At 46.8% G+C, this 23,676-nt stretch overlaps 2 protein-coding genes across 2 annotated transcripts; both read right to left on the bottom strand.

Moving 5' to 3' along the window:
* Positions 1-288: 288 nt before the first annotated feature.
* Positions 289-3,797, bottom strand: LOC125716809 (GTP-binding protein Di-Ras2-like). Its single transcript, XM_048989571.1, has 2 exons — positions 3,071-3,797; positions 289-2,270 (listed from the first exon to the last, which is right to left on the bottom strand). Exon 2 carries the CDS (start codon positions 2,183-2,185, stop codon positions 1,586-1,588), a length of 600 nt encoding a protein of 199 aa, XP_048845528.1. The 5' UTR covers positions 2,186-2,270; positions 3,071-3,797; the 3' UTR covers positions 289-1,585.
* A 149-nt stretch (positions 3,798-3,946) lies between these two features.
* Positions 3,947-19,436, bottom strand: wls (Wnt ligand secretion mediator). Its single transcript, XM_048989570.1, has 12 exons — positions 19,036-19,436; positions 14,403-14,669; positions 11,750-11,874; positions 11,486-11,647; positions 11,230-11,366; positions 9,995-10,163; positions 9,712-9,809; positions 8,733-8,796; positions 7,517-7,660; positions 7,254-7,337; positions 6,685-6,838; positions 3,947-5,074 (listed from the first exon to the last, which is right to left on the bottom strand). The coding sequence occupies exons 1-12, from the start codon at positions 19,139-19,141 to the stop codon at positions 4,965-4,967; spliced, it is 1,620 nt and encodes a 539-aa protein (XP_048845527.1). The 5' UTR covers positions 19,142-19,436; the 3' UTR covers positions 3,947-4,964.
* Positions 19,437-23,676: the final 4,240 nt, after the last annotated feature.

The raw sequence follows: 23,676 nt of genomic DNA on the forward strand, positions 1-23,676 counted from the left end.
GACTTCTAGCTTTTAGGGACTCATTCCACAGACTGGCCAGCAGCGTATTCCACAAGTACAGGTTAGGCCACGCTTCCCAGAGCACAGAAAAACACCAGGAAGGAGGCTGAACAGTAACAGGTCAATGGGTTGAGCCGATTGATCAAATCGTAGAACTATTCATCACGGATGTCATGAAAGCAAGCAAGTAACAGGGAAAGCTGCATTCATTGCGTTTATTTAATAACATTATCGCCCCCCAAACGGCACCCCCCTCCCCTCCCCTCCCTCAACATCGTTAGCCCTCCACTTTGGAGGCCTTAATCCTGAGGGCGAGATGGTTCCCACATGGCTGCCCCCAGCCTCCATCAGCAGCACCGTCAGCTCGCCCGCTCCGCAAAGATGCATCAAGGTTATGGTCCGTCATCACATGGAGGTACAGAGTGGTTCGCTGGCGTCAGGATCGCGTCAGATAAGTGGGTTAGTCATGCCTGCTTGTTTACTTTTCTTTGTGTTTCACGGTCATTCATGGAATAAAGCCAGAGAGGCAGCACCTGCTCTCTGAAATTTTTTATTTTTTTTTGGAAGACCATGGACCGGGGAAAGGCTTCCGTCAGTCGCCTAGCAACACCTCGCATGGAGACTCCTGCCCGGGTCCAAGGTGTCACTGCCTGCCTTCATTATGATGGGAGCAAACACGGGTCTTAGCATGAGTCATATTGAAAGCCGCCAATTAAAAATGGAGCTTCTGTGGAAAAACTATGATGATGTAAAACCCTGAATCACTTGGGGTATTTTTGGAAACACAGTGTATGTTCAACAGAGGGAAAAGATGGTGTGGTGTAAAAACTTTACCTGCGGAGGAAACACATCATCACTTTATAACTGCTTCTCCTGGAAACCTTCACGGGGGGGTGCAGTCTATTCCAGGACGCACAATTTTGGACAATTTAGAAGCCTAGATGTCAGTTAGCCTAACCATACATCTTTGGCCTGTGGAACATGCTGACATACAGGGTGGAGGAAATTTGCACACCTCATTCTCAGAGCTATTTCACCTCTTCAGTGCTCTTTTGTGCGACACTCTGTAATTATGCAATGAATTTAAATGAAAGATGTTGTGGACTTTGCCAGCCGTAAACTGACAGTGTGATAGATAAGGGCTCCACGCTATTTGTGTCATTTGTGATGCTTGAGGGATTTTGGTTTCAGGGGATCGATTTTGTGATTTTTACGAAGCACCATGGACATAAATTATGGGGGTGTATGGGGAGGGGGGGGTTGTAACCAAATTCAATCAAATTCAACAGCCAATTCAACATCTTGGACGCCGCGTTCTATCCGAAGCAGCAGCAATTCGCTCACCACGGTCCGGAGGTCTAACCAAATTATAAAATTTTACACAGTGAGCCATTTAATCTTTTTTCAATTCAGTAGTGCATTTATAATATTAATATTCAAAATATGTAACTAATTCCTTTGGTTAAAAATTAATTTATTGACTTTATAATAATGTAAGAATGTATTGCAAAAAGGCAAAACCATTGTGCTAAACGTGTCTGACAGATCGTTACAACATCAAGGACAATAAATGACAACGTGGCGCTCACATTAAATCACACTTGCCCTTTAGCCGATCCGTGGACGGCCAAATCCCGGACTTCTTACCGTCCACCTGCAGGCATACCGCCCGCCGTTTCTCCAGGTTGAGGAGCTCTTGGAAAAGTTCTTGTACGTTATGGTTGGTTTTGGCGGAGGTCTCCATGAAAGAACACTTCCAGCGAGCCGCTAGCCCCTCGCCCTCGCCGACGGCCACTTCTCGCTGACTCTCGTCGCTCTTGTTACCGACGATCATGATGGGTAGGCCTTGCGCGTCACCGCTCTTAATCTGACAGATCTGCTCGTAGATGGGCTGCAGCTCCTCCATGGACTGGCGGCTGATGACGGAGTACACCAGGATAAAGGCGTGACCCCGGGAGATGGACAGACGCTGCATAGCGGGGAACTGGTGACTGCCAGCCGTGTCGGTGATCTGCAGCGTGCACACGTTGCGGTCGCAGCTGATCACCTGCCGGTAGGTGTCCTCCACGGTGGGTTTGTACGTTTCATGGAAGGTGCCTTTGACGAAGCGCAAGACCAGGGAGGTCTTACCAACCCCACCCGCTCCAAACACAACCACGCGGTAGTCGTTGCTCTGCTCAGGCATGGTCTAACTTCGCCAAGCCTCTTACGGGTCTTCTTGGTGTAGCTGACCTTACATACCCAGATGGCTTGGCACAGCTGATGAGGAACTTGAGAGAAAAATAAAAGAAAATGGATTAAAGTAGCATACACTAAACCGAGATTTCGCTGCGTAAACTACAATATACGTGGATATGATATATATAGATATATTTTAATTCTATTGAATGAATGAGTATTTAAATTAAATAGCCCACAACTGAAGGAGTCTAATACCCGTAATGCAGATCGGACCAACAGGTACATTTCAGTATATTCTCGAATCCATGCACACCTGCTTTTTATTTTCCTGGTATAATATTTCCTATATTATACCGCATACATACAGAAAATACCACAATGCAAAGATATTATTAAACATGGAAAATGCAACCATTGCGATTGTCGTCACAGATTAAAGAATCAAATAGTTTTTAATGAGAGGTGCATGTACGACATTAAATTTTATTATTGAATCGCGTGAGAGGGGTTGCACACAGACAGCGAAAATCCCTCCGAAATGGAAATCACACAATTAATATAGCAACACGGAAGAGCTTTTTCTGTACTGTCGGGCATTCCATGAACCCAGCTGTTCTCCCTACAAGCGATGTTTGTATTTTTCCATATCGTCAAGCGTAAAAGAGGTCAATTCAATGTTGGGGGAACATTCATTAGAAACCCTTTTCAAAGTACGTTTTTTATTTAAAAAAAAATTATCAGCGGGGTTGGAAGAAGATTTTTTTAGTCTAACAATTATATACGTTGCTTAAATAATCACTTGTTTTAAACAGCCACCAGGCAAAGCAAGTATCTTCCGAGGGTAAGTTTATATATGTCAGAGTTACAATGCCGTTAAAAATAGACTTACCTCTGAATGGGTTCCCGCGGAATCCTTTTTATTGCAAATGGAAATTCCAGTGTTGTAGTTATATACAGACCTCCGAATGGATTATACCATCCTGTAGTAAAGGGTGCTTTCCTGATATAGTATTTTATGCAGATGTTTTTTCAACGAATTATGTTATGCTTTTTAAAATCACCATTTAAGCATTATTAACTTTAAACTTCAAGTTACAAAGCATCACTAAATCGCCTCCCTTGAGAAGGCACTTGTAAACAGCTCCACCTCTTTTTCATTCATTTATTGGTCATGGACTCGCCTTCCTCCATTCATACCACGATACAAATCAACGTGACACTTTACACAAATACGATGCTGTGTATTAATTATAACGACGCATTGCTTTTATGGTATGTGATTGGAATATGAACGTCATCATTCATAGCCATTAAAACAATAACAAGCGCAATTTTAAACACACATCAATGTTTATTACTCCATGTCAGTGCTTACAAATGGTTAAATATGAAATCTGACCTCCGTACTACTCCCTCAATACTACGTACGTAGTACAGTAAACGATCAATTCGTAACTGCTGTAAAAATCCCGAGATCGATTACCGCCTGTCCTCCCGCTCGCCGTTTTACATAAAAAAAACTCTTTCCACGATCTAGGTTAAATGTAAGGTGGTAATACCAAGGGCGATGGAAGGACACTATGCTATATCGGCCTCTTTTCAAACTTGGCTGTGTTTAAGCGGATGCTTTTGGATACGTTTCATGTATTCAATACCTCAAAAAGAGGTGTATGTATACTGCTGCAATATGCGCTCTTAACAATAGAGGGAGCCAGATTTCCAATAACACGCAGGAAGACTGGGGGAAAAAAAATCTGAAACCATGAAAACGTGAAGCAAATGCTTTATTTAAATTAGCATAAAAGCAAACATCTATACTCCCAAAATGTGTAATACAAACATCTTAATAGCATCTGGAAGAGATGGTCAAGAAGCTGTCAACCAACAAATGGTGATACATCTACACGAGACTTCCCTACACATACAAATGAGCGATTTATAAAAATATACCTCTACACTGCAACATAGTGAAATTAGCACGTATCATAAGTCATCGGGGCATCAGCTAATTCGGGAAATACACACCATCCCCACCGCCCTCCATGAAATCCCGCTAAAACCTCAGCAGCTAAAGCTGATGGGGAGGCTCCCGTACATACCTGTGCAGTACATTTCAGCTTCATTAGGAGACTAAAAGGGGAAACAGAGCGACAAGCAGGTGGAACTGTATAAAACGCTGAAATCGACACCACTGGGAAAAGGTTTGCTGTACAAGAGATCGGCAATAACCTCAGTCCATTAGAGGAGGGGTCCCGTTAAAATTGTGCAACTCACATGCAAGGCTTTTACTTTCATGAAAAACTGCGCATTTTTTCGCTCAAAACCTTCCCCACCTGGAAGGTAGTTAAGCAGATAATAACTGCAGAAATTAATTCTGTCACTCTCTTCAGTTCCATTCCCGCTCCCACCCCCCTCAAAAGCACATAAACACTTCCCTCAAATGGAGCATGAGATGACCGGACACAGATCGGCATGTTTTTCAACCTCTCAAACCACCACTAGATGGCGTGATAAAACCTTCTCAACCTCCAGGTGAAACTGCATGGCATTTTCAGGTGGTTGGGGGGGGGGGGGGGGGCTTAGGGGTGTGCCAGAAAACGTAAACTGCTCGACAGACTAGAAAATGTTTAAAAACATTTTAGGGGTTTGCAGTCGGGCTGAATGTGGGCAGTGTACAGGATTAAACGTCGCAGGAGTGACAGTAGTAGCTAATAAAGTTTCGCGCATGGTGAAATCTCCAGGACACGGCACCTCCTGCTGGGCGGGGAGGGCAGACCGCCGGGCTACTCATGCGCCTCCTTCCGGGCCATTCTGTAGATCTTGGTGGGTCCGTCCACATGGGTGACCGTGGTGGTGAGCTGCACGTCCTCGCCGCTGTTTGCGCCGACGTCACCTGGTCAGTACAGCAAAGGCATGAGGCCAAAGGGCGACGGGCTCCCCTCGTAACAGCTCACCTCAGAGCAACCTCACAGCAGTGTCAGAGCCCACAGAGGATGTGTGTTTAACGCACCATGGCATCGATTAAACAACCAAAACAAACGAAAAAGTGCTTTTCCACACGCTACAGTATCACATCCCATTACATGACTGTTGGCCAGTTTTGTTCATCCGTTTACATCTTACAGATAATGATGACGACACCACTTCATTGATCAATTCTCTTTCCGCCTACTCCATCTTGTTCTCCATGACACACAGACATATATGCAGGCGAGAGCAGAAGCCACCTGCAGCAGCACCCATGGAGCTGGGAGTTAAGGGCCTTGTTCGGAGATCCACCTCTCCTCATACTCATCAGAATCTCACATCTACCAGCGAGAAATGGACAGGCACTGCATGGCCAAAAGCACTGGGAGACTCGACCACTACACCTACGGTAACATGACATCACACTCAAAATCCATAGACATCAATATGGAGTTGGTCCCATTTCATCCAAGACATTTTGGACTATGCTTCCAACTTTGTGGGAACAGTTTGGGGAAGGCCGTTTTCAGTTCCAGCATGACTGCGCCCCAGTCCCCAAAGCAAGGTCCATAAAGACATGGCCGAGTTTGGTGTGGAAGAACTTGACTGGTCCACACAGAGCCCTGACCTCAATTCCATCAAAACCCTTTGGGTCGTGAGCCAGGCCTTCCCGTCGAACATCAATGCCTGACCTCAACAAATGCTCTTCTGGATGAATTAAAGAAAAGTCCCATAGATATTCTCCAAAATCTGGTGGAAAGCCTTCCACCTATTACAGCTGCAAAGGGGAGATCATATTGACATATTCTCCATATTGATGCCTGTGGATTTATGGGTGTAATGGGTCTTATGGGTGTAATGGCCAGGTTTCCCCAACACCATTGGCTATATAGTATACAATAATGATGCGATCATGTGATCGTCCCCTAACCCCAAGCTCTGTCAGACCTGTAACAGGAACAGACAGCTCATGGGGCAGCTGCCGAGTGACTAACTTCAGCTACTTTTGGGAAAGAAAACCCTGGGAGAGGTCAATGTCAAGAGATGGATGGTTTTAATCAGGCTGTCTGGAAGGACGCCAGCCCACATTAGGAACACCCATCTACACCCTGCCCCCCTCCTCTCCCAAAAAACAAAAGGCCTGGTTTGCCGAGTTCCCTGTAAACAGATCCTGACGTGTCCAATAATTATAAAAAGGGACAATAACAGCGTGACAATGAAATATCAGCAATTATGTGAAATATCACAAGGAAAAGAGGTGGATCTTGCTGATGAGCATAAATTATGGATGTCACTGCTAAAAATGCAGAATTTGTCTATATACACACACACACACACACACACACACACAATATACATAAATATTCACAAGTTCTTCCACCACTCTGAAAAGCTCTACACAGAAACCACAATTTATCGAAGCAATTCAAGTTCTGTCCCATCTGTGGATCTGAACCAGACCACGTCCTTAACCACAGCGGCTCACCTTTAACCAGCAAGAAAGGAGTCTCAGCGAAAATGGAACAGGAAGCATACCATTGGACTGGTCGTTGCCATAGCGCTTGTGGGAGGGTGCGTACAGGAACATGATGGCAAAGACGTAGAGGTTCCACATGCCGTAGATGCCCGTGAAGAAGGCGCTGTTCACCTGCACTGTATAATCACCCCAGTGCCAGTGGCCTTCGTTTACCTGACAGGTGGGCAGAGAAAGATCACACACATCATGCAGTAATGAACGGAGTACATCCCATCACCCACCTCCAGTGAAGCTCCCCTATATCCTAACCATCGTATCAGTCACTTTCTCATCACAGATCATGACCGGAACACACCATGTTCGCTTCCTGTTCTGGGCTTGAGTGACAATCCCACCACAGAGAAACTTAATAATTCACAGCAAAAACCTGTCATCTACACCTGGTTCAGTACCAGCAGATCAACACAAGAAACCCACCTGTGAAAACAAACATCCCCCCCCAGTGCATTACAACCACAAAAACACAACCTCAGGTCCCAGCCAAGCCTTCTCAGGCTGACGGAAAGGCCCCCCACCCGGGACTCTGAGCAGGAACAAGGCTCCGGGTTTGAGGGAGTAGCAGGCTCACCTGGCTAACGATGAAGAAGATCACCGTCATGGCTGCACACGTCAGAGTGACCAGCATGAGGAATTTGAACCTGAAGATGAGGCCCTAAAGAGAGGAAGAGATACCCGATGAAGCAGGACAGCAGATCGCTTAGCAGGACACCATCAGCTTCCATTCATACGGACAACAGAAGCAGATTCTCATCACTTGAGCCCAGAAGCGTAAATCTTAACCATGCTGTCAGACTGAATTTGGCAGTTCGATCAGGAGGCTGACACCCCCACCTCGTAGTGCAGGCGCCGGGCTTTGGACATGGCCGGCAAGGAGCTCCTCTTGCTACTGATGTTGCGGAAGACCTGGAAGACCATGAAGCAGAGGAAGAGGAAGTAGAGGCAGGCGCAGATCCCCGCCACGATGATGAAGGCCATCTGAGGCAGCGTCAAGGAACGTGTGGGAACATCCGGCTGGTTCACGCATTCCTGAGCGGGGGCCCCTTAATCCGCGCTCACCCGGCTTAAAGCGCTTGACGACCGCCAGCCGACCGCCGTTCGTCTTCTTCCAAAACGCGGACGGCTGGAAAGAGTTTCCCTCCGCACCCACAGGTACCGAACGGCCAAAGTAAATGTTACATTCCTGGATTAAACTCAAGTGTCTCAAGCTGTAAAAGCCTCACTCTGACGACAGGGCAGCAGTCAGGCAATCGCACAGGCATTCTCCCCGGACGACTTAGCCCGTCAGGTGTCACCCCACGGAGATGCCTATGCTTGTCCACCTCCAAACTCTTCTCCTTCTGCTGTGGATGACATCAAGCGGCCTGGATGTGTAGCCGGGACACAGCAGCCTGGCACGGAAGGGCTCCCCGGGTGGGGGGGTCACAAATATCACCCCTTTGTGATCCTACCCAGAGAGCTGCCTCCTTCAGGCCCAGCAATACAGATTATAGGGGGTTCAGCAATTGTACAACAACACACAGCCTGCACAACGTTTTGGTGGGGAGGGGGGGAGAAAAATCCCTCATAAATGCTTTAAAAAAGCAAACAAATGTGTCATGTTACACTCGGCTGGCTGTATAAAAGGCTCCTTTTATGGGGCTTTGAACGTGGGCGGCGATGGGGGCTGCTCTCGGGGGGGGGATGGGGAGGCGGGAGACAGCGCTCTTGAAACTTGTCTTTAGGGAAGAAAAGTGCTAATTAAAGTTGCATTAAAACTGGTCTGCTGCCAGCTGTCTAACTGGGAATCACCGGCTTGTCACCAGCAGCGTTCCAGGGATTAACGGAACGGCACCCACCACCGGACACACATCGTCTGCGAGTCACGATGTACTGGGGATGGGGGGATGCAGGTGAAGGCCCTGAAATGGGGGGGGCAGGACAGTGGGTGTGGGGAGGGAAGGTGCATGTACATGCAGATGAATAATGAGACCGATAATGGGAAAGGAAGCGCATTGAGACCCAGATGTCTGCCTGCTACCTCTGAGGCAGCCACAGTCCACAAGGATACAGCCAGCTCAGTGCCCACATCCGTGACCCAGATACTGTAAAACGGGTTCGTCAGCTGGACCCCCCTGGAAAACAGAAACAGCCTCCTTAGTGGAAGCAACCGGAGCCTCGTCACCATAACAATTACAGCCGTTAGTCACATTCCCCAGGATTGGGGACGTCGTGTCCTGATTTGATTTAAAGATTAACCCTAGACGTGCCTGCTTGGCTTTTGATATGAAACTCATCAGAAGACCTGTACATGATCCTGAGGAGCATCTAAATACCTGTCGGTGGGCGGCTTGACTTTCCCCACCAGGTGGACCAGAGACCTTGCTGAGGGCAGACAGATATCTGGCCCGGAACTGGAATAGCGCCGTCCCGATACAAACCCCATATGCCAGCAGAGGTGACTGGGCACTGAGCCAGTCAGCCTTCAGACAAATACATTTCAGAACGGCCGCCCCGGAGGTCCCCTGGCTTGATTTAAAGCACCAGAGAGCTCGGTGACATTTCATCCAAAGCCAGGATGACATCATGCCCACAGAAAATGCAACCCGGCCCCTTCCCCCAGCCGCATCGGCCCAGCACTCAGTGTCCAGCTCTCTCTCTCCCCTAGGGCCGCCTTGCTTCCCCCCATTCTGGGCTGCCAAGAGCCATTAATCCGTCCGCTGGGTGTCAGGGCCGCTGGAAGGCCGAACCCACCACCTCTCAAGCTCCCCCCGGACTGAAAGGGCAGCATCGCTATACTTAACTTCTACAAGGTACCCAAACACTCTTATAAAGCTGATTAATATCATAAGAAAGAACCAACAGACAGGTCTTCCAAACACAGTTATTCTCCACACTGAGCAAAACCAGAACCTTTTTTTATTGCATATTCATTCGGGTCATTTTCACCCAAAGATTCAGGCATAAAATCTCTGAATCCACCCAAGATGGTGAGCTTCCAGAACAGTCCGCAACGTCACGAAGCATTCAGCGAACAGAAGGATGCTCACCTCTCACACATGTCGAAGATGAAAAGGCAGAAGGAGCCGAAGGCGATGGGTCCAATCTGCTTCCAGTACACTGTGAATCGATTCCTCTCCATCTGGTCCTGGGGGGGGGGTGAATAAAACACAGGAAATTGAGGTCCACGAGGAGACAGCTTGCTATAGGGGGGTTAAAATCTCAGGGGTGATTCTAGGTGATTCTTTGCAGGCTCAGTGGTTTAGCTACACCAAGGGAAGGGCTTCCCAAAGCCCACCCTACCTCCCCCCCAAGAGGAAAAGGGGCACCCACCATCATGTGCTCTCCACAGAAGATGATCCAGAAAGACAGCAGCATGGTGTAGAAGATTCCCTGCCGAATGTCCCCAAACAGCAGCATCCAGGTCCAGTTGAAGCCCACAGAGAACCACTCCACGGGAATGTTGATGAAGGTCATGGAGATACCCAGAGCAAAGATTACCCTGGAGAACACACAGCCACAGGGGGAGGGGAGGGGGGGGGTCACATCTTGCTTAAGAAAGATTGCAGGGGTATCAGTGTAGCAGCCTTGGGGCAAGTCTAAGCACCCACTGGTAGAAGATGAAAGGCACTGCATTGGCAGAGTGCACCTGGGTATAAGCTTTCAAATGCTGGGCAATCCAGCATGAGAACACACTGTGGAGTCGAGAGAAGCCACACTGTATCGGTATGCAGTGTGGAGTCGAGAGAAGTCACACTGTATCGGTATGCAGGGAATGACCTGTGCTCACGAAGGGGGCATGAGGCATGGCAGGAGAAGTAATGCCCTGACCGAACAGGCAGCAATGCCCGGCAATGCCCAGTTTCCAGGGTCCCCGATTGGGACCTCCCAAACTGGAATGCCAAGGAGCCCAGCTCCACAAGAGCTCTTGGCCTCCAGGCAGGGACAGAGGCAGCCTGTCGCTGGGAAACTGTCCTTAGGTCCCCGATGTTCTCAGAAAGCCGCTCTCACACAGGACAGTTACAGAGCCATTTGGTAGCACTTTACCTCAATGGCCCAACGGCACCTGCTTCCAATCTTCTCTAAGCACAAAAACATAGCTGTAGAGACCCTGTTGCTTGAAGGACCAAGGCTAGTTTAGAAGGCACCTCAGTTACAGAACAGCGTAAAAGCTACACCTGCACGACGCCACAACGCAGGAATCCCCACCACGTGTTTTTTCAGCTAGTTGGGCGACACACATTTTGAAGAGCCTTCTGACTTGGAGTTAGACACCAGTCCAGTTGGGTTTTGGTTGGTCTCAAAATCAATTAGTAGATTCTGGTGACATACTGGTTACAAAACACACACAAAGACAAGTCAATTGTCCCAGGTAACTCAGGAACCTTAACACCACTTAAGCACCGACAACAGACTAACACCAAAAAGATAAAGCTTTTTGCCACCTACTGCTCTAATTACATGAGAACTTCCCACATTTGCACTAGCAACTAGGGTCCCATCACACAGGAAGGTGGGCCCAAGAGAAGGGGCGTGGAGAGCTCACTTGCTTCCGCAGCAAGCCTTACTTCTCGAGGAGGACTGGGGGCCGAGCCATGAGGGTGATGCGCCTCCAGTACCACACCATGATGATTAGGATGCTGGGTGTGAGGAAGGTCTTCATGGCGAACCACACCTTGGTAAAGCCGCCATTTTGGTGGATGCCCTGAAGGGAGAATGAGAAGGTTCCTTTTTGTGACACTGGTATCGGAACTCCAGATGATTCACAGTTGAGTCTGGGGCCGTGCTGGCTCCCCCCACCCGACCCCACCCCACATCACACACCACTAGGCGGATGTCCTTGATCTCCCCAATCCCCACGTTGACCTTCCTCCGCTCATTGACAGGCAGCCGGATATTCAACAGGTAGTACTTGTGAGCCACGCTACCGATCTCCATGAAGGGCATAAGGTCACACTCGTAGTATCGGCCCTCATTATCAGGAGTCTGAAAGAAAATCCAAGAAGTGAAACTCCTCCCACCCCTCAAATTACCCAGTCAAATTCAAGGGGTGGAGCTTGCGGTGAGGAAATGCAGAGTAAGGCTCACCTTGGCTGCTGTGAAGTTGCAGTTCAGCTTCCGCTCCTCAGTGGATTGGGCCATTTGCGTCCACTCGCTGACAGTGTCGTCCCTGTACCCAAGGCGCACGTCGATGGTCGCCACAGCGCCCTCCTCTGTTCAGAAACAGAATCAGAGCATTTACAAGAGGACATTACCACAGTACAGGTGCAAAGCCATGCATTCAGCTATATTTAATTCTGTAACATTTATCTTCCAACGGTGTATCGCGGTCTGGCTGAAGGATCTCCCAGATCTGCCAGAACAAGAAAGCAGCCGTTTAATACCTGCTCTTATATGAACTTTAATTTTTTAATCTCAGCATTAAAAGATACATCACAGGTGCTGGAACAGAAGACACACAGACCAGCTGTGTTGGGGGGGAATTCTGGGATTGGGCTGACATGTGACTGCAATATATCTGGCAGTTTCTTTGTAATGCATGAAAAAGTCTTAAGAATCCAGCATTGACCTGAAATGACTTCCTGACGATGGACAGGGAGCGCTCTGTGGGAAAGGCACCACAAGCACCACACAGGACAACTTTTTAAACCGCAGAAGAACCTCCGATCCTCACAGCATCCAACCGGCGATACCACTCGTGCGGTTTTAAGGGCCGACCGAGCATCTCTCACCAAATTTGAGCTTCAGAGAAATTTAAAAGTGGAACAAGGATCAGAAACAGGTTGTGGAGCCTGCAGACCCATGAAGGGGGGGGCAGGGCAGGCAGCCAACTGCGAGCTCAATCTCCAACAGCCAAAGTCGACAAGAGCTGCAGGAGAGGATAAGCCTGGGAAATCGTGTCCAGGTCCTCAAGCAACTTGGGCTAGCCTGTGTCCCCCCCACCCACCACTCACTGCCACCAAACCCCCCCCCCCCCCCCCCCCGTGGGCCAGGGCTACCAGACCCCCCAGTTTAGATCCATTTTCAGGGCTGCACTTCTCATTACTGAAGAGACTCTTGTCTCTTTGCAAAAACAGGCAAAGAAGAGAGAAGGTGTGCTGAAGATGGGGGGGTTGGCGAGGTAGGGGGGTGGTTTTGGCCGTTTCACTCCTCAAGGCCCCCACCAACTCTGCCAAGAGGCTGAATGTCATCAGACTGCACACAAACATTCCAGGGGGCACAAGGACCATTGCCACGGCGACGGAGGCGGGTCAACAGCTGTGTTATTGCTGGCATGCGGCCAAGGGCATGGCATGCTTGAGGGGGGGCAGTCGGGGGGGAGGGGGAGACTCATGTCAGGAACAGGCTTTATGGGGCAGGGAAGGAATTTGCTTCTCTTTACAGCTGTGTTAGCCAATGTCACCCTAACCCCAAACCTTCAGGATCACACAACCATTCCCTGGAAGCCTGAATGTGGCTTAAGCAGCAGATTTGGGGTGAGGGTTCCATTCAGGAGGGGGGTCCACCTAAATCATCCAAGACCACATCTTCAAATTGGTTCACATCTTTATTCCCAAAGGCCCCCAGAGCCTTTTACCCCCCCCCCCCCCCCCCCAACATCACACAAAGGAATGTAACAAGTTCTGCTCTTCAGTCCAAATCTGGACCATTGAACGGATTTCCATCAGTCTCCTGTCCAATTCTAAAGGCCACAGACCAACCAAATTCACAGGAACGCTGGACAATCCACTCACGACCAACATCAGCGAGCCTCAAGATGGACGCAATCCACCACTTTCCCAAGCAGCTGAGGTCGAACAATGCATATTCATCACCATCTTGTGTGATCCCTTAATCCCCACCACTGAAAAGAGGCCTGGGCCAACAGCACTACCCCCCCCCCAGAAGGCTTAAAGGGCCAGGCTATGGGTGTAACCATCTCCAGTATCTTGTTTTGGCACGGAAGAGGCAGACTCTATACAGACATTCACTTCCTGGTGGCTCCTGGGCTATGTAAACACTTCCATGTTGGTTGCAGAATAGTGGTCAGTAATCCTGCTTCTCTCTTCTGTGGCCTGTAACATTTTTTTCAGGCTATTCCGAGTTTTGGGGTCACTGGTGTTGATCAAGAGCAAACTGCTGCATTAATCATGAAATCACTGAAAAAGAGATTTCATTTAAAAACACCAGGCAAACCGCCAGGCGCCCGCATCCACGTCCACGTCCGCGGCCACGCAGTCCTGGCAGCAAATGCAGTGCATTCCTACAGTTGCAGAAGCCGGACCGAGTTGTGAAACTACAGGAGCCAAGCGATAACTGAAGCTCAGCCCATCGTGTGGACCCTGCTGCCCATAGTGATGTCCCAGCTTTGGATGGAAGAATAGAAGCGGTTTGTGTATTACAACCCCTCCCTTGAAGGAAATACTTAGCCTGGAAGGACCATGCCGGTGTTCCTGCCATGACCCCCCCCCACCTCCATTTACTTGCAGCAGGAGAAACTGGAGGTAAACGTACAAAGCTTCGGCAAGGAATGATGGTGGCCCAAATATTTGGAAAAACCTTCTTTTAAGAATCGAGATCTCTCAGCTTCTCAACAAGTAACTCTAAGATTTACTAGGGTCAGTGAAAAACGGAAAAAAGAAATAAAAACCTGCAAAATTACACCAGTGCTTTCACACCTCCAGGAGTGACTCTGCAATGCGAGTTTGATATCTAACTCACAGTTTAAGGTCATGAGAGTAGAGGGTGCCGACACACTCACCTATCTGGTTGTTGAAGTTGAAGGCGATGTCAAACTGCAAGATGACAAGCATGAACTGGAACCAGGGACTCATCTCATTCTTCTGTGGCGGGACGTGGACAGCAAACACAATGTCGTTGGCCTGCACCTTCATGGCCATGGCCTCGCTGAAGTCGCGGATCTTCTGACACTGGTCGGGCCCCCAGGGCATGAACCAGCCGGTATGGTCCTTACTCCCATCCACACATTTCATGGCGACGTAGGGGACTGCGGTCGTCGGGCTGGGAGCTGTTTTTGTTTTTTGGGGGGGAACAAGCAGACAGGTCAGTCATGGAGTTCCTTCCTTAGGGGGCCCCCAAAAAAGCTAATATGCAAAACCCAGATGAAATCAATAAAACGCACCTCTGACCCCCCCCCCCCCCCCCCAGTCGCCCTCCCCCCCCAGTCGCCCCATCCGCCAGCACTCCTGAGCATAAACACAGTGTGAGTGTGAGCTGGAAAAGAGTCAGATATTCTTCGACTCCCAGTAAACAAGGCTGCATTCCTGAGTAACAACATTTACGTTTGTCTGGGTGGGGGAGGGGGGGGGATTATTCACCTCCTAGCTCCTCATTCACTCTACTGTCCCCACCCCCACCTCAATAAACGAGCCTGCAAAGGTGAAAACCTGCTCCTTACACCATATACAAAGCAAACGTCCGAAGCCTCCCGCCGTAACATGTGAGGAAGATGGCGCCCTGCAAGTGGGCTGCCGCTCGTTAGAGAATGACATCAGAAGGGAGCCATTAGCCTTCCAGAATGCTTCAGAAGATCTGTTAGCTTATCATGAACAAGCTCAGAACAAGTAATCACACGGACTTGATGTCAGGGGCCGGCTTTGTCAACACAGCCTTCAGATTATCAATGTGTTACATTTCAGGCAGGGTAATGTCTCAAATGTCTCATTCGTTAAACTTTAAGTGGCACCACTGCATTGCACAGACACTGAAGCATTAGCATTAGCAAGCGGTAAGGGGCTCCACTGCCGGGCGAATTCCTGGCACAAATCACCACTGCAGAGCCTCCGGTCTGACGCGCCACATCAGACACAAGCAGCGGCCTGTTCCTCAAGATGAGACAAGTCCTCGTCTCCCCAGCTCCCCACGCAATGAACAAAAGATCAAACGCAGCCACTCAACGCTGGAAGATCTCAGCACAGGAGAGGGGACTCCCGCGGCCTCAGAAGTCCAGTTCCTGGGAAGTTCGGGTGTGATGTGGCAGGGGGAGGGGCAGCTGCTTTCTTAAGTAGCAACTAATGGAAGTCTTCCTGAGACATTCGGAACACCCTGAGGGCTATAAATGATGGAGAAGTTAAAGGAGATGTGGGCCGTCGCCCCTCCCCCGACTCCGGTCTCTGGAGACCACAGGGGCCGTGAGCAGAAAGCCTTTGATCCAGGGCGCAATCTGAATGTGACTGGATGGGCACAAGCGGAGAGGAATCGGCGATACCCAAAGCCCCGCGGTACCAGATTAGCAGTCAGGATGCGAGTTCAAAGTGGGGGAAATGGCAAAAATTAAAGGGCGTACAAAAACATTCCGCCATACTCCAACTGGGTTAACTGGGATTCCTGTTCTGTGGGTATGTGTGTTTGTGAATACAAAACGGTGTCCACGGCAATACATTATGCACGGCACTTCCAAAGCCAACCCAATTAAAAATGTATGTATACGACTTCCACAGTCCTGTGCATCTCACAAGTGAGGGGGATTCTCACATACTGGCAGAATGGTCCCAGACAGCAGATCGTCCTACATGTCAGGCAGGTAGATCAATTAAAAAATTATAATAAAGAAAAACCAATCAGGGACTTTTTGGGCCAAACTTCACCCATTTGCCGGTAAAAGACTCGCATCAAGTTATTTGCAAATTCTATATATATATATATATATACACACACGTTATTTCCCCAGGGGTCTCCATTTCACCAGATAACCGCAGAGTCTCAAAACACCCCACAGCATCTGCTAGACCCTTAGCGTTAGTCTGTTAGCGTTAGTCTGTTTTTACACGGACTCTGGAGCCGACAACCATGAAAACGGTTCATCTTCATTGCGGCAAGAAAAAGATTAAAACGCATCAGAATTCAGGAAAACCAATCCCACCGCAGGCGAAATCCATCTGCTCGACCCAAAATGCAGAACAACAGACATCCTTTTAAATTCCCACCCCAGTGTGTCTACAGCTTCGGCTGCCTGCGTCTCCTCCACCTCATGTGGTGTTTAAAGTTGTCCAGTAATGAGAAGAGCAGTATGCTCTTCTACTCAATTACCCTGGCCACCACCAGCCAGCAAGCAAATACAATGGTGCTGGGCTTCATTAAATCAGACGCAGATAAGCTAATATCTCAGCACTGACCCAGGCGGCAGCTAACAGGGACACAGGCAATGGCAACAAGGCAGCACCAGCAAAGGCGTTTGCTGTGTAGGTCCATTAAGCTGCTATGATACCACACAGACAGAATGTGACCATGTTTTGGAAGAAACGCGAGTACAAAAAGGCTCCAAACGCAGCACATGTCAGCCAGGTCAGGGGAATTTCACTGCTACAACTAATTACAAGTCATTAGTGGCTCAGATTAATACACCAAAAGACAGGGGACTCGCGCTCGTTTTCTCGTGCACAGTGACGTTTCCGGAACTCACGAAAGGCGAGCCGTCCGAAGGGGGAGAGCAGAGGAATGCGGCGAGGAACGCGGGAGCGCGGAGATAAGGGTGCGGTGTTTTGCCCCCCTTTCGCGCGCACGCGCATTCTCAGTTGTTTGAACCGCTTTTAATTCACATGGTTTGAAATGAACGGTTTAAACTAAATCTGAGGTTTCCAAATGTAATTGCCCAAGTATAACGCAAATTATTGGTCGTGTCTGTCACGCTGTTTTATCATCTCCACGTAAACCTCCGTGTTATGGCAGTCAGCCGTAAGCAAAGTTTAAATTAATCCTACAAACAAAATACTTTAATACGCACTGCTCTCGACTTCACACTTCTGACACTCTCAAAATGGTGACGAGTGAATACTTTTTTTCCATCTGTTGCATGCTTTCATTTCACCTAACAATGGTTTTAATTAAAAAGTGCCTTTATTAAACAAGTCTATGTAAAATGCGTGGTTATACAAGTGCAACATTGCAGTGAAATGTGATTTTCACCCCCCCCCCCCCCCACCCAGATTAAACCCCAGAAATTGCAAGCGTGTAGCTGCCACATATCGGTCCATATAATCCATATTATAAGGGAGGGGTTACTTTGACCGTTCGAATAAACCTTGAGGATTGAATCCAGTTAAAACACCGCGGTACTCAGAATGCGCGTGCACGCGAAGGGGTGGGATTTCGGCACAACACCGGCTGCAGCGGCATTTGGGGACTGGATACGTGGCCTTCAGGCGGAGGGCACGCAAAAACTGAAGGGGCGGCCGCCTTCTGACAGCGATACAAGCCTGGCGCTTTCATCTCGGGATTTCACCGTGTTCAACAATCCAGGGCTCCGAAATTCCTCTCCGATAGCAATGGGGGCGGGAGGGGGGCACTGAAAACCATCCCTTTCATTATAGCGCACTTCGGTCTGCCTCGTGTTATTCGGGAGACATTACAAAAAAAGACGAACACAAAGAATAGGGCTAATTACAATGTATTATGCATAATACATTTTGTAAGGCAACTTGTAGTAACTGGGGGCAAAATATTTTTGCAGCTCTACGACCGACTCTAAGCAAGAATCGCAAGCATGTAAAAATATAAAAAGTAAAAACTACGTTAGCCCAACTGGTTTAACCTTTTAAAATGAATATTCAAATGCTGCGATTTAAATAAATCTGCGATTTCCTGAAAGTGTCCTGGGTCTGTTATAAAATATTAAAAACGTGAAATCCACTCACTACTTCGCCATGGACAACACACAAAGACAAACTGATCTTATGAGATGGATGTGTGTGCAAAGCGTGCAAGTCGCACCCGTTACGCAGTAACACTGCACTCAGTGGTCCTTAAGGTTTTACACAAGGTACAGACACGCAAAGTATCCACGGTTAACCAGCAAAGATCGGCAAATATAACTGCTTATTCAAGTTAAGTAAACGTCGCGAAACTATGCACAACAATCCTGTACTGCAATCGCCGCTCCATCTGATAAGAGCGTCCTGTAAAGTGCCACAAATATTTAACAAGGTAGCTTATTAGACGGGCAGCTGGGTTTAGTGTGGAGACCAGGAAAGCAAATGACTTTCCCACTAGACATTGGCTGGGCACAGACGTGCTTCCTGCGTATGGTATGAAGGACATCTTTACATGCTGCTGTGCACAATGACCTCATGGCGAAAATGAAAACTTTAAAACCTCCGATCTTCTCAACTTTTCTCCCTGGAGCAGTCGCCATGATATAAATACTGTTGTTGTTTTTTTAACTTCACTAGAGAAAAAATGTACTGCGTTATAACTAGGCCAAAACTTTTCTGTTGCAGCTAAAATATGCGCGTAAATGGAAACTCGCCAGGGTTGATGCCTCTCCAGTTTTCCCAGTACAATAGAAATCTAATTAGATCATAGCAGTCGGACACTGATACTGTAACAGGGATAACAAAGGACCCGGCAGCGGAGAAGTCGTAGAAAACAAAACTTACCAATCAAACCTCCCACCAGGAATGAAAACACTTGAAATAGGAGCAGAATAACTCCAACGATCACCAGCTTCTTCGTGCTCATGTTTTCGATAATTGCCCCGGTCATGTTTAAAGTTTGCTGAAACCTCGCAGTTAAAAGAAATACGTGCTAATGGAAGAGAAGAGTGGCCGCATCCAGCCACCCCGGATCCCGAGAATGATTGTGGCGACTCTCTGCTGCCTTCCAGCTTTCTGTAGGTGAACTATAGAGGAAAAGGGATCATCACATGACCGCCGTATGGGGAGAGTCGCGCTTCACACTTTCTGCCCTTTTAAACCTTCGCTGATGGAAAATCAAGCCGCGTTTCTTCTCTTTTTATCGATAGTTTCACCGTTTAACGCCTCATGGCGATGTCATGGCTCAGTGTGATATTGTAGATCTGCCACTAGCTGCAGGCGGCATGTGCACCCCGTGTTTGCTCTTTACCAGAGCTGTACGACATGAATACTTGGGACAGTGAATGCGAAGCTTATTTTTATGATGTCCGAATGCGTTTGTTTTTCATTATTTATGAAATGCTCCGATGCACTGAGATGAATTCCATTCTCCATGTGATCTTTGTCCTGCCACTCTTTAAATATAGAGTAAGAGCCTCTCATAGAAGCCCTCTAATGGTATTCGTGCCTAAAATTAAGCGAAAACATGAATTTTTCAGATGCTGGAGGCTTGCAGGGTTGTGCTTCTGTCTGAGTATTTCACAGAAAAATGCAGCAATAATTCACACAGCGTCTTTGACTCTGAAGTTGTATTGCTGTAGGGACACATAGAACAGCGTTAATATTTGAAATCCGTCATTTTAGCCGGTCGCAATCTCGCACAAAGTCAAGATGGATGTAGCATTTCTTTCATTTAAAATGCACGATTAACATACCAATTAATTTCTCATCCGCCATTCACATTACTAAAGTTGTCTGTTTTAAGGCCCTCAATCTGCACAAATAGTGTGACAGGCCAGCTGTAACGAAACTCTATTTATTTATTGAAATATTTTTTTAACACTACCAGTCAAAAGCTTTTGCGCACACTGAGATTCTCTACAAGCGCGTGTTACGCAATTAACATTTATTTAAAAAAAAATACACTCAATATTCTTTGCTAACAAATAAATGTACGGTATGTTCACCATTTGAGTACCTTTATTAGCAAGAAAATGTCACATCTTTGATTCATCAAACATCCACTGGCAGTTATAACAGCAGAGCAAATATAAGGCGTTCTTTCCACAAAAGACATTCAATACTTGCCCCACCCCCACCCATTAAAACCCTGACCTTAACCATAAGTATAACCAAACAAAATACTAGACTTTTGGCATTTTTAGTTTTTTTGATTGTAGTCACAGATTTGTATAAAATTGAGTTTCCTCTTCCGGGGGACCGAAAACATGGCCCCCACAAGATAAAAAGTTACAGGTTTTTAATCACATTGTGGGAAAACCTGGTCCCCACAATGTAATAATTACAAATACAGACACACACACTACCAGAGCTACGTCAGAACACTGCTGTGCTGTTTTGTGGGAGTGGTGGGATGCTACACAGCTACACACAGAAATGAAAACGACAGTGACCGTCCTGTTGTTGCTTCAGTTGTGTTTGTATAGACGCTGTATAGCGTATTCCACGAGCTTTTTATTCTGGACGTTCTACAAGAAAATCAGCGCATTCAGTCAGTCGTTTCAGAGTCATTAGGGCCCTTAAATGCATTGTGACAACAATAAAACGTCTTGTTATTAAAAATAAAATGTAAAAACAAATGAAAAATTAAGTATTTTTGAAATCAAGTACATTAACTCGAGTAAAAATCTGACTGAAAAAGTTTCAATTGTATTTCAGTATTATTTGACCAGGAGTATTTATACTCACGCGCTGGAGTTATGTACTTTGTCTTCCACTGGATGTAGGTTTGGTGTTAATATTAGTAGGGACCAAATCACACCTCACCCTCCCCCCAAACACAGGGTACTCCCACATTATTGGTAGTTACATGGCTATACCCAAATCTATGCCGTTGGATTAGGGAATGTAAGATCAATGGCTGCTAAATCACAGATGTTGATATTTCTGTAGCTGATAATACAGAACAAATTAAGTACAATCTGTCGTGCTTGTGGTCGTGTAACTCAGGATACTGTAACTTTTCAGTATCCCTTTTTCAGTATTAGCAGTATTGAATGAAACATTGTAATACCGCGAGTAGGTATGCACACGAGTGTAGTTATTCGTTTACACTTGATGCCAGTGCATTTCATGACTCACCTGAACTGTCACCTTCACGCACAGGTGCGCAGAAACGTAAAGATTGACCTGGACGTTCCGTGTAGAATTGCGGTGCTAATGCTCTCTTCACCAAGTAATTAAAAAAAATGTATTAAATGCGTTTTGTAATCAGCCTGTTTATTAATTTCTCTCATTGATTATCGAAACTGGATGTTCCGCATTTGCCGTCAATTAATTCTTTAAAACGGTCTTTATTGCCATTTTATTTCAGTTCATTAGCTACCTCACGTGCATTTTTATTTGAATTTAAGCAGGACAAAATCATGCTACATTACATTCATCTGACGCCATAGATTGCTGCCGTAAGTAATTTTGAGTAGTTGATTTTATGGTTATCGATAAACGAATTCACTATTAAACAACATAGAAACTCTACGAAACACAAATTAAAATTCATTTTATTTTTATAAGGTGGTCTTCAGTTGCATTCGCCTTAACAGGAAGTTTACACTGTGGTGTAAATAAGCGCTCTTTTCTTCCATTTGGGTAAAATAAGCATGTTTATTTATTATGTGTCCATGTCTGCCTGTGCAGTGAACTGAAAGCGTAGTTCTGGTTTCTCACTCGGGCTATTGAAAGCCTTGGGACCCCTTGGCGCACACTGAGGCCACTAGAACCACTGGAATGCGGCAGTGATTAATCCCTCGCCGCCCCCAGCGGTAATTCAGCACATTCTGCTGCGCTCACCTGCTGCGGTCCTCAATGGACGGGGCTGAATAGGCCCTGATATGCGTCCCCCTTCTTCCAAAGCGGCTGCGTGGCCAAGTCCTTCCATGGAGCGGAAAAGCCGCAATTCTTTGCGCAGTGACGATTTGCCTGTGGCCTTATCGGTCATACACCAGAAAAACCAATCTTACAGCCACCGAGGGTCGGAAGCTGCAAAGACGAACCGTGGAAGATTCATCAGTCGAAGCAGAATGCAAATTGTGGTACACAGTGCAATATTTATACTCTAGTGACAAATTCAAGATCTCTCAAATTATTAAGATGTACTTTATTGATCCCGGGGGAAATTCTGGAATTGTTTATATTCAGCACTATTTTTAAATAGAATCACAGTTCATTTTAATTCACAAAACGTTTATAAAATGGAAACATTTTGAAAATCTATGACGGAGCATGAAAAACTTCGAAGGTAATATTTTGAAATTAGAAAATGTTTCTTTTCTGCATGTTAGACAGGCTGCGACTGCCGTGTGGTTAACAGAAAGCGGTAACAGACGGTGATTTTTTAATCCGTAATTGAAAGTGTAGCGGCTGTCGACAATTGATATTGGCTAAAATGACTGAGGCGACAGCAGGCAGGACGGAGCATTTCCGAATAAACTGCACTTAATTCGGGACAGTGAACAATTGCATTAGAGCTAAGTCTAGATTTTTCAGTTGGTTTATCAGCAATAAAGCTTCTGCTAATTACATATAATCATTTTATTAACTATTATATTTTTCGGTTGATATTGTAATATTCAGGTCTACTCATGAAGTGTAATTAAATTAATAGTCTTTTGTTGCAGTTCCAGTGTTCCATGTATGTCGCTGTTTCATTTATGTAGTTAAATAGACATCGTATTGGACTTGAATGGAGGTAGGCATCGTGGAAGACAGGATCCAACACTGCCATCTGCTTGTTTTCATTATTTCAGCTGTCATCAATTATTCATCTCCAGCACCAGCGCTTTGTGGTACGGAAAATGAAAAGCTTTTATCACATAACCTCTGTGAACCCACTCGGGTCTGAATGGCAGCCGGACGGAGCAAAGATCCTGCAAACTGTCCCAATTAAATGTCTTCCCTTGATAATAAAGACTCACAGCGACAACATGGATTTTTTTACTTCAAGGAACTTAGAAAATGTTGAAGTTCTGGGCAGCTGGGTATTGACGGACCAGCGATCCTGCCAGTGGGTTATAATCGTAGCGCCCCCCTGTGGCTGAAGCCAGGAACACAGCATGAATGATTTTCTCAAAAATGTGCCCCAAGCCGCCCACGTTAGAAATCACCGATGATCGCTACTTCTGCCATCATGTTCGATTACATACAATACAACATATAAGATTAACAACTACAAGTACACGAAACTACCTGTATTATGCGGTCATATCTGAAATCCACCGTGGTCATTGGCTTCAAGTACAATTGCACAAATCATTTTATTCAAGTTCACAGTGTATGTCACTAACCCTAACCCGAGCCATGACGTCATCACGGACACGCTCTTCTCAAAATACACAAAATTGCATTTTATGTGCTTTATCTAATTTTCAACACCGAAAAGTATTTACTTTGCCTTAAAACATACAACATCAAAAAATAAGTAAAATG

The sequence above is a fragment of the Brienomyrus brachyistius genome, chromosome 21, assembly GCF_023856365.1.
Source record: "Brienomyrus brachyistius isolate T26 chromosome 21, BBRACH_0.4, whole genome shotgun sequence".
NCBI classification, from domain to species: Eukaryota; Metazoa; Chordata; class Actinopteri; order Osteoglossiformes; family Mormyridae; genus Brienomyrus; species Brienomyrus brachyistius.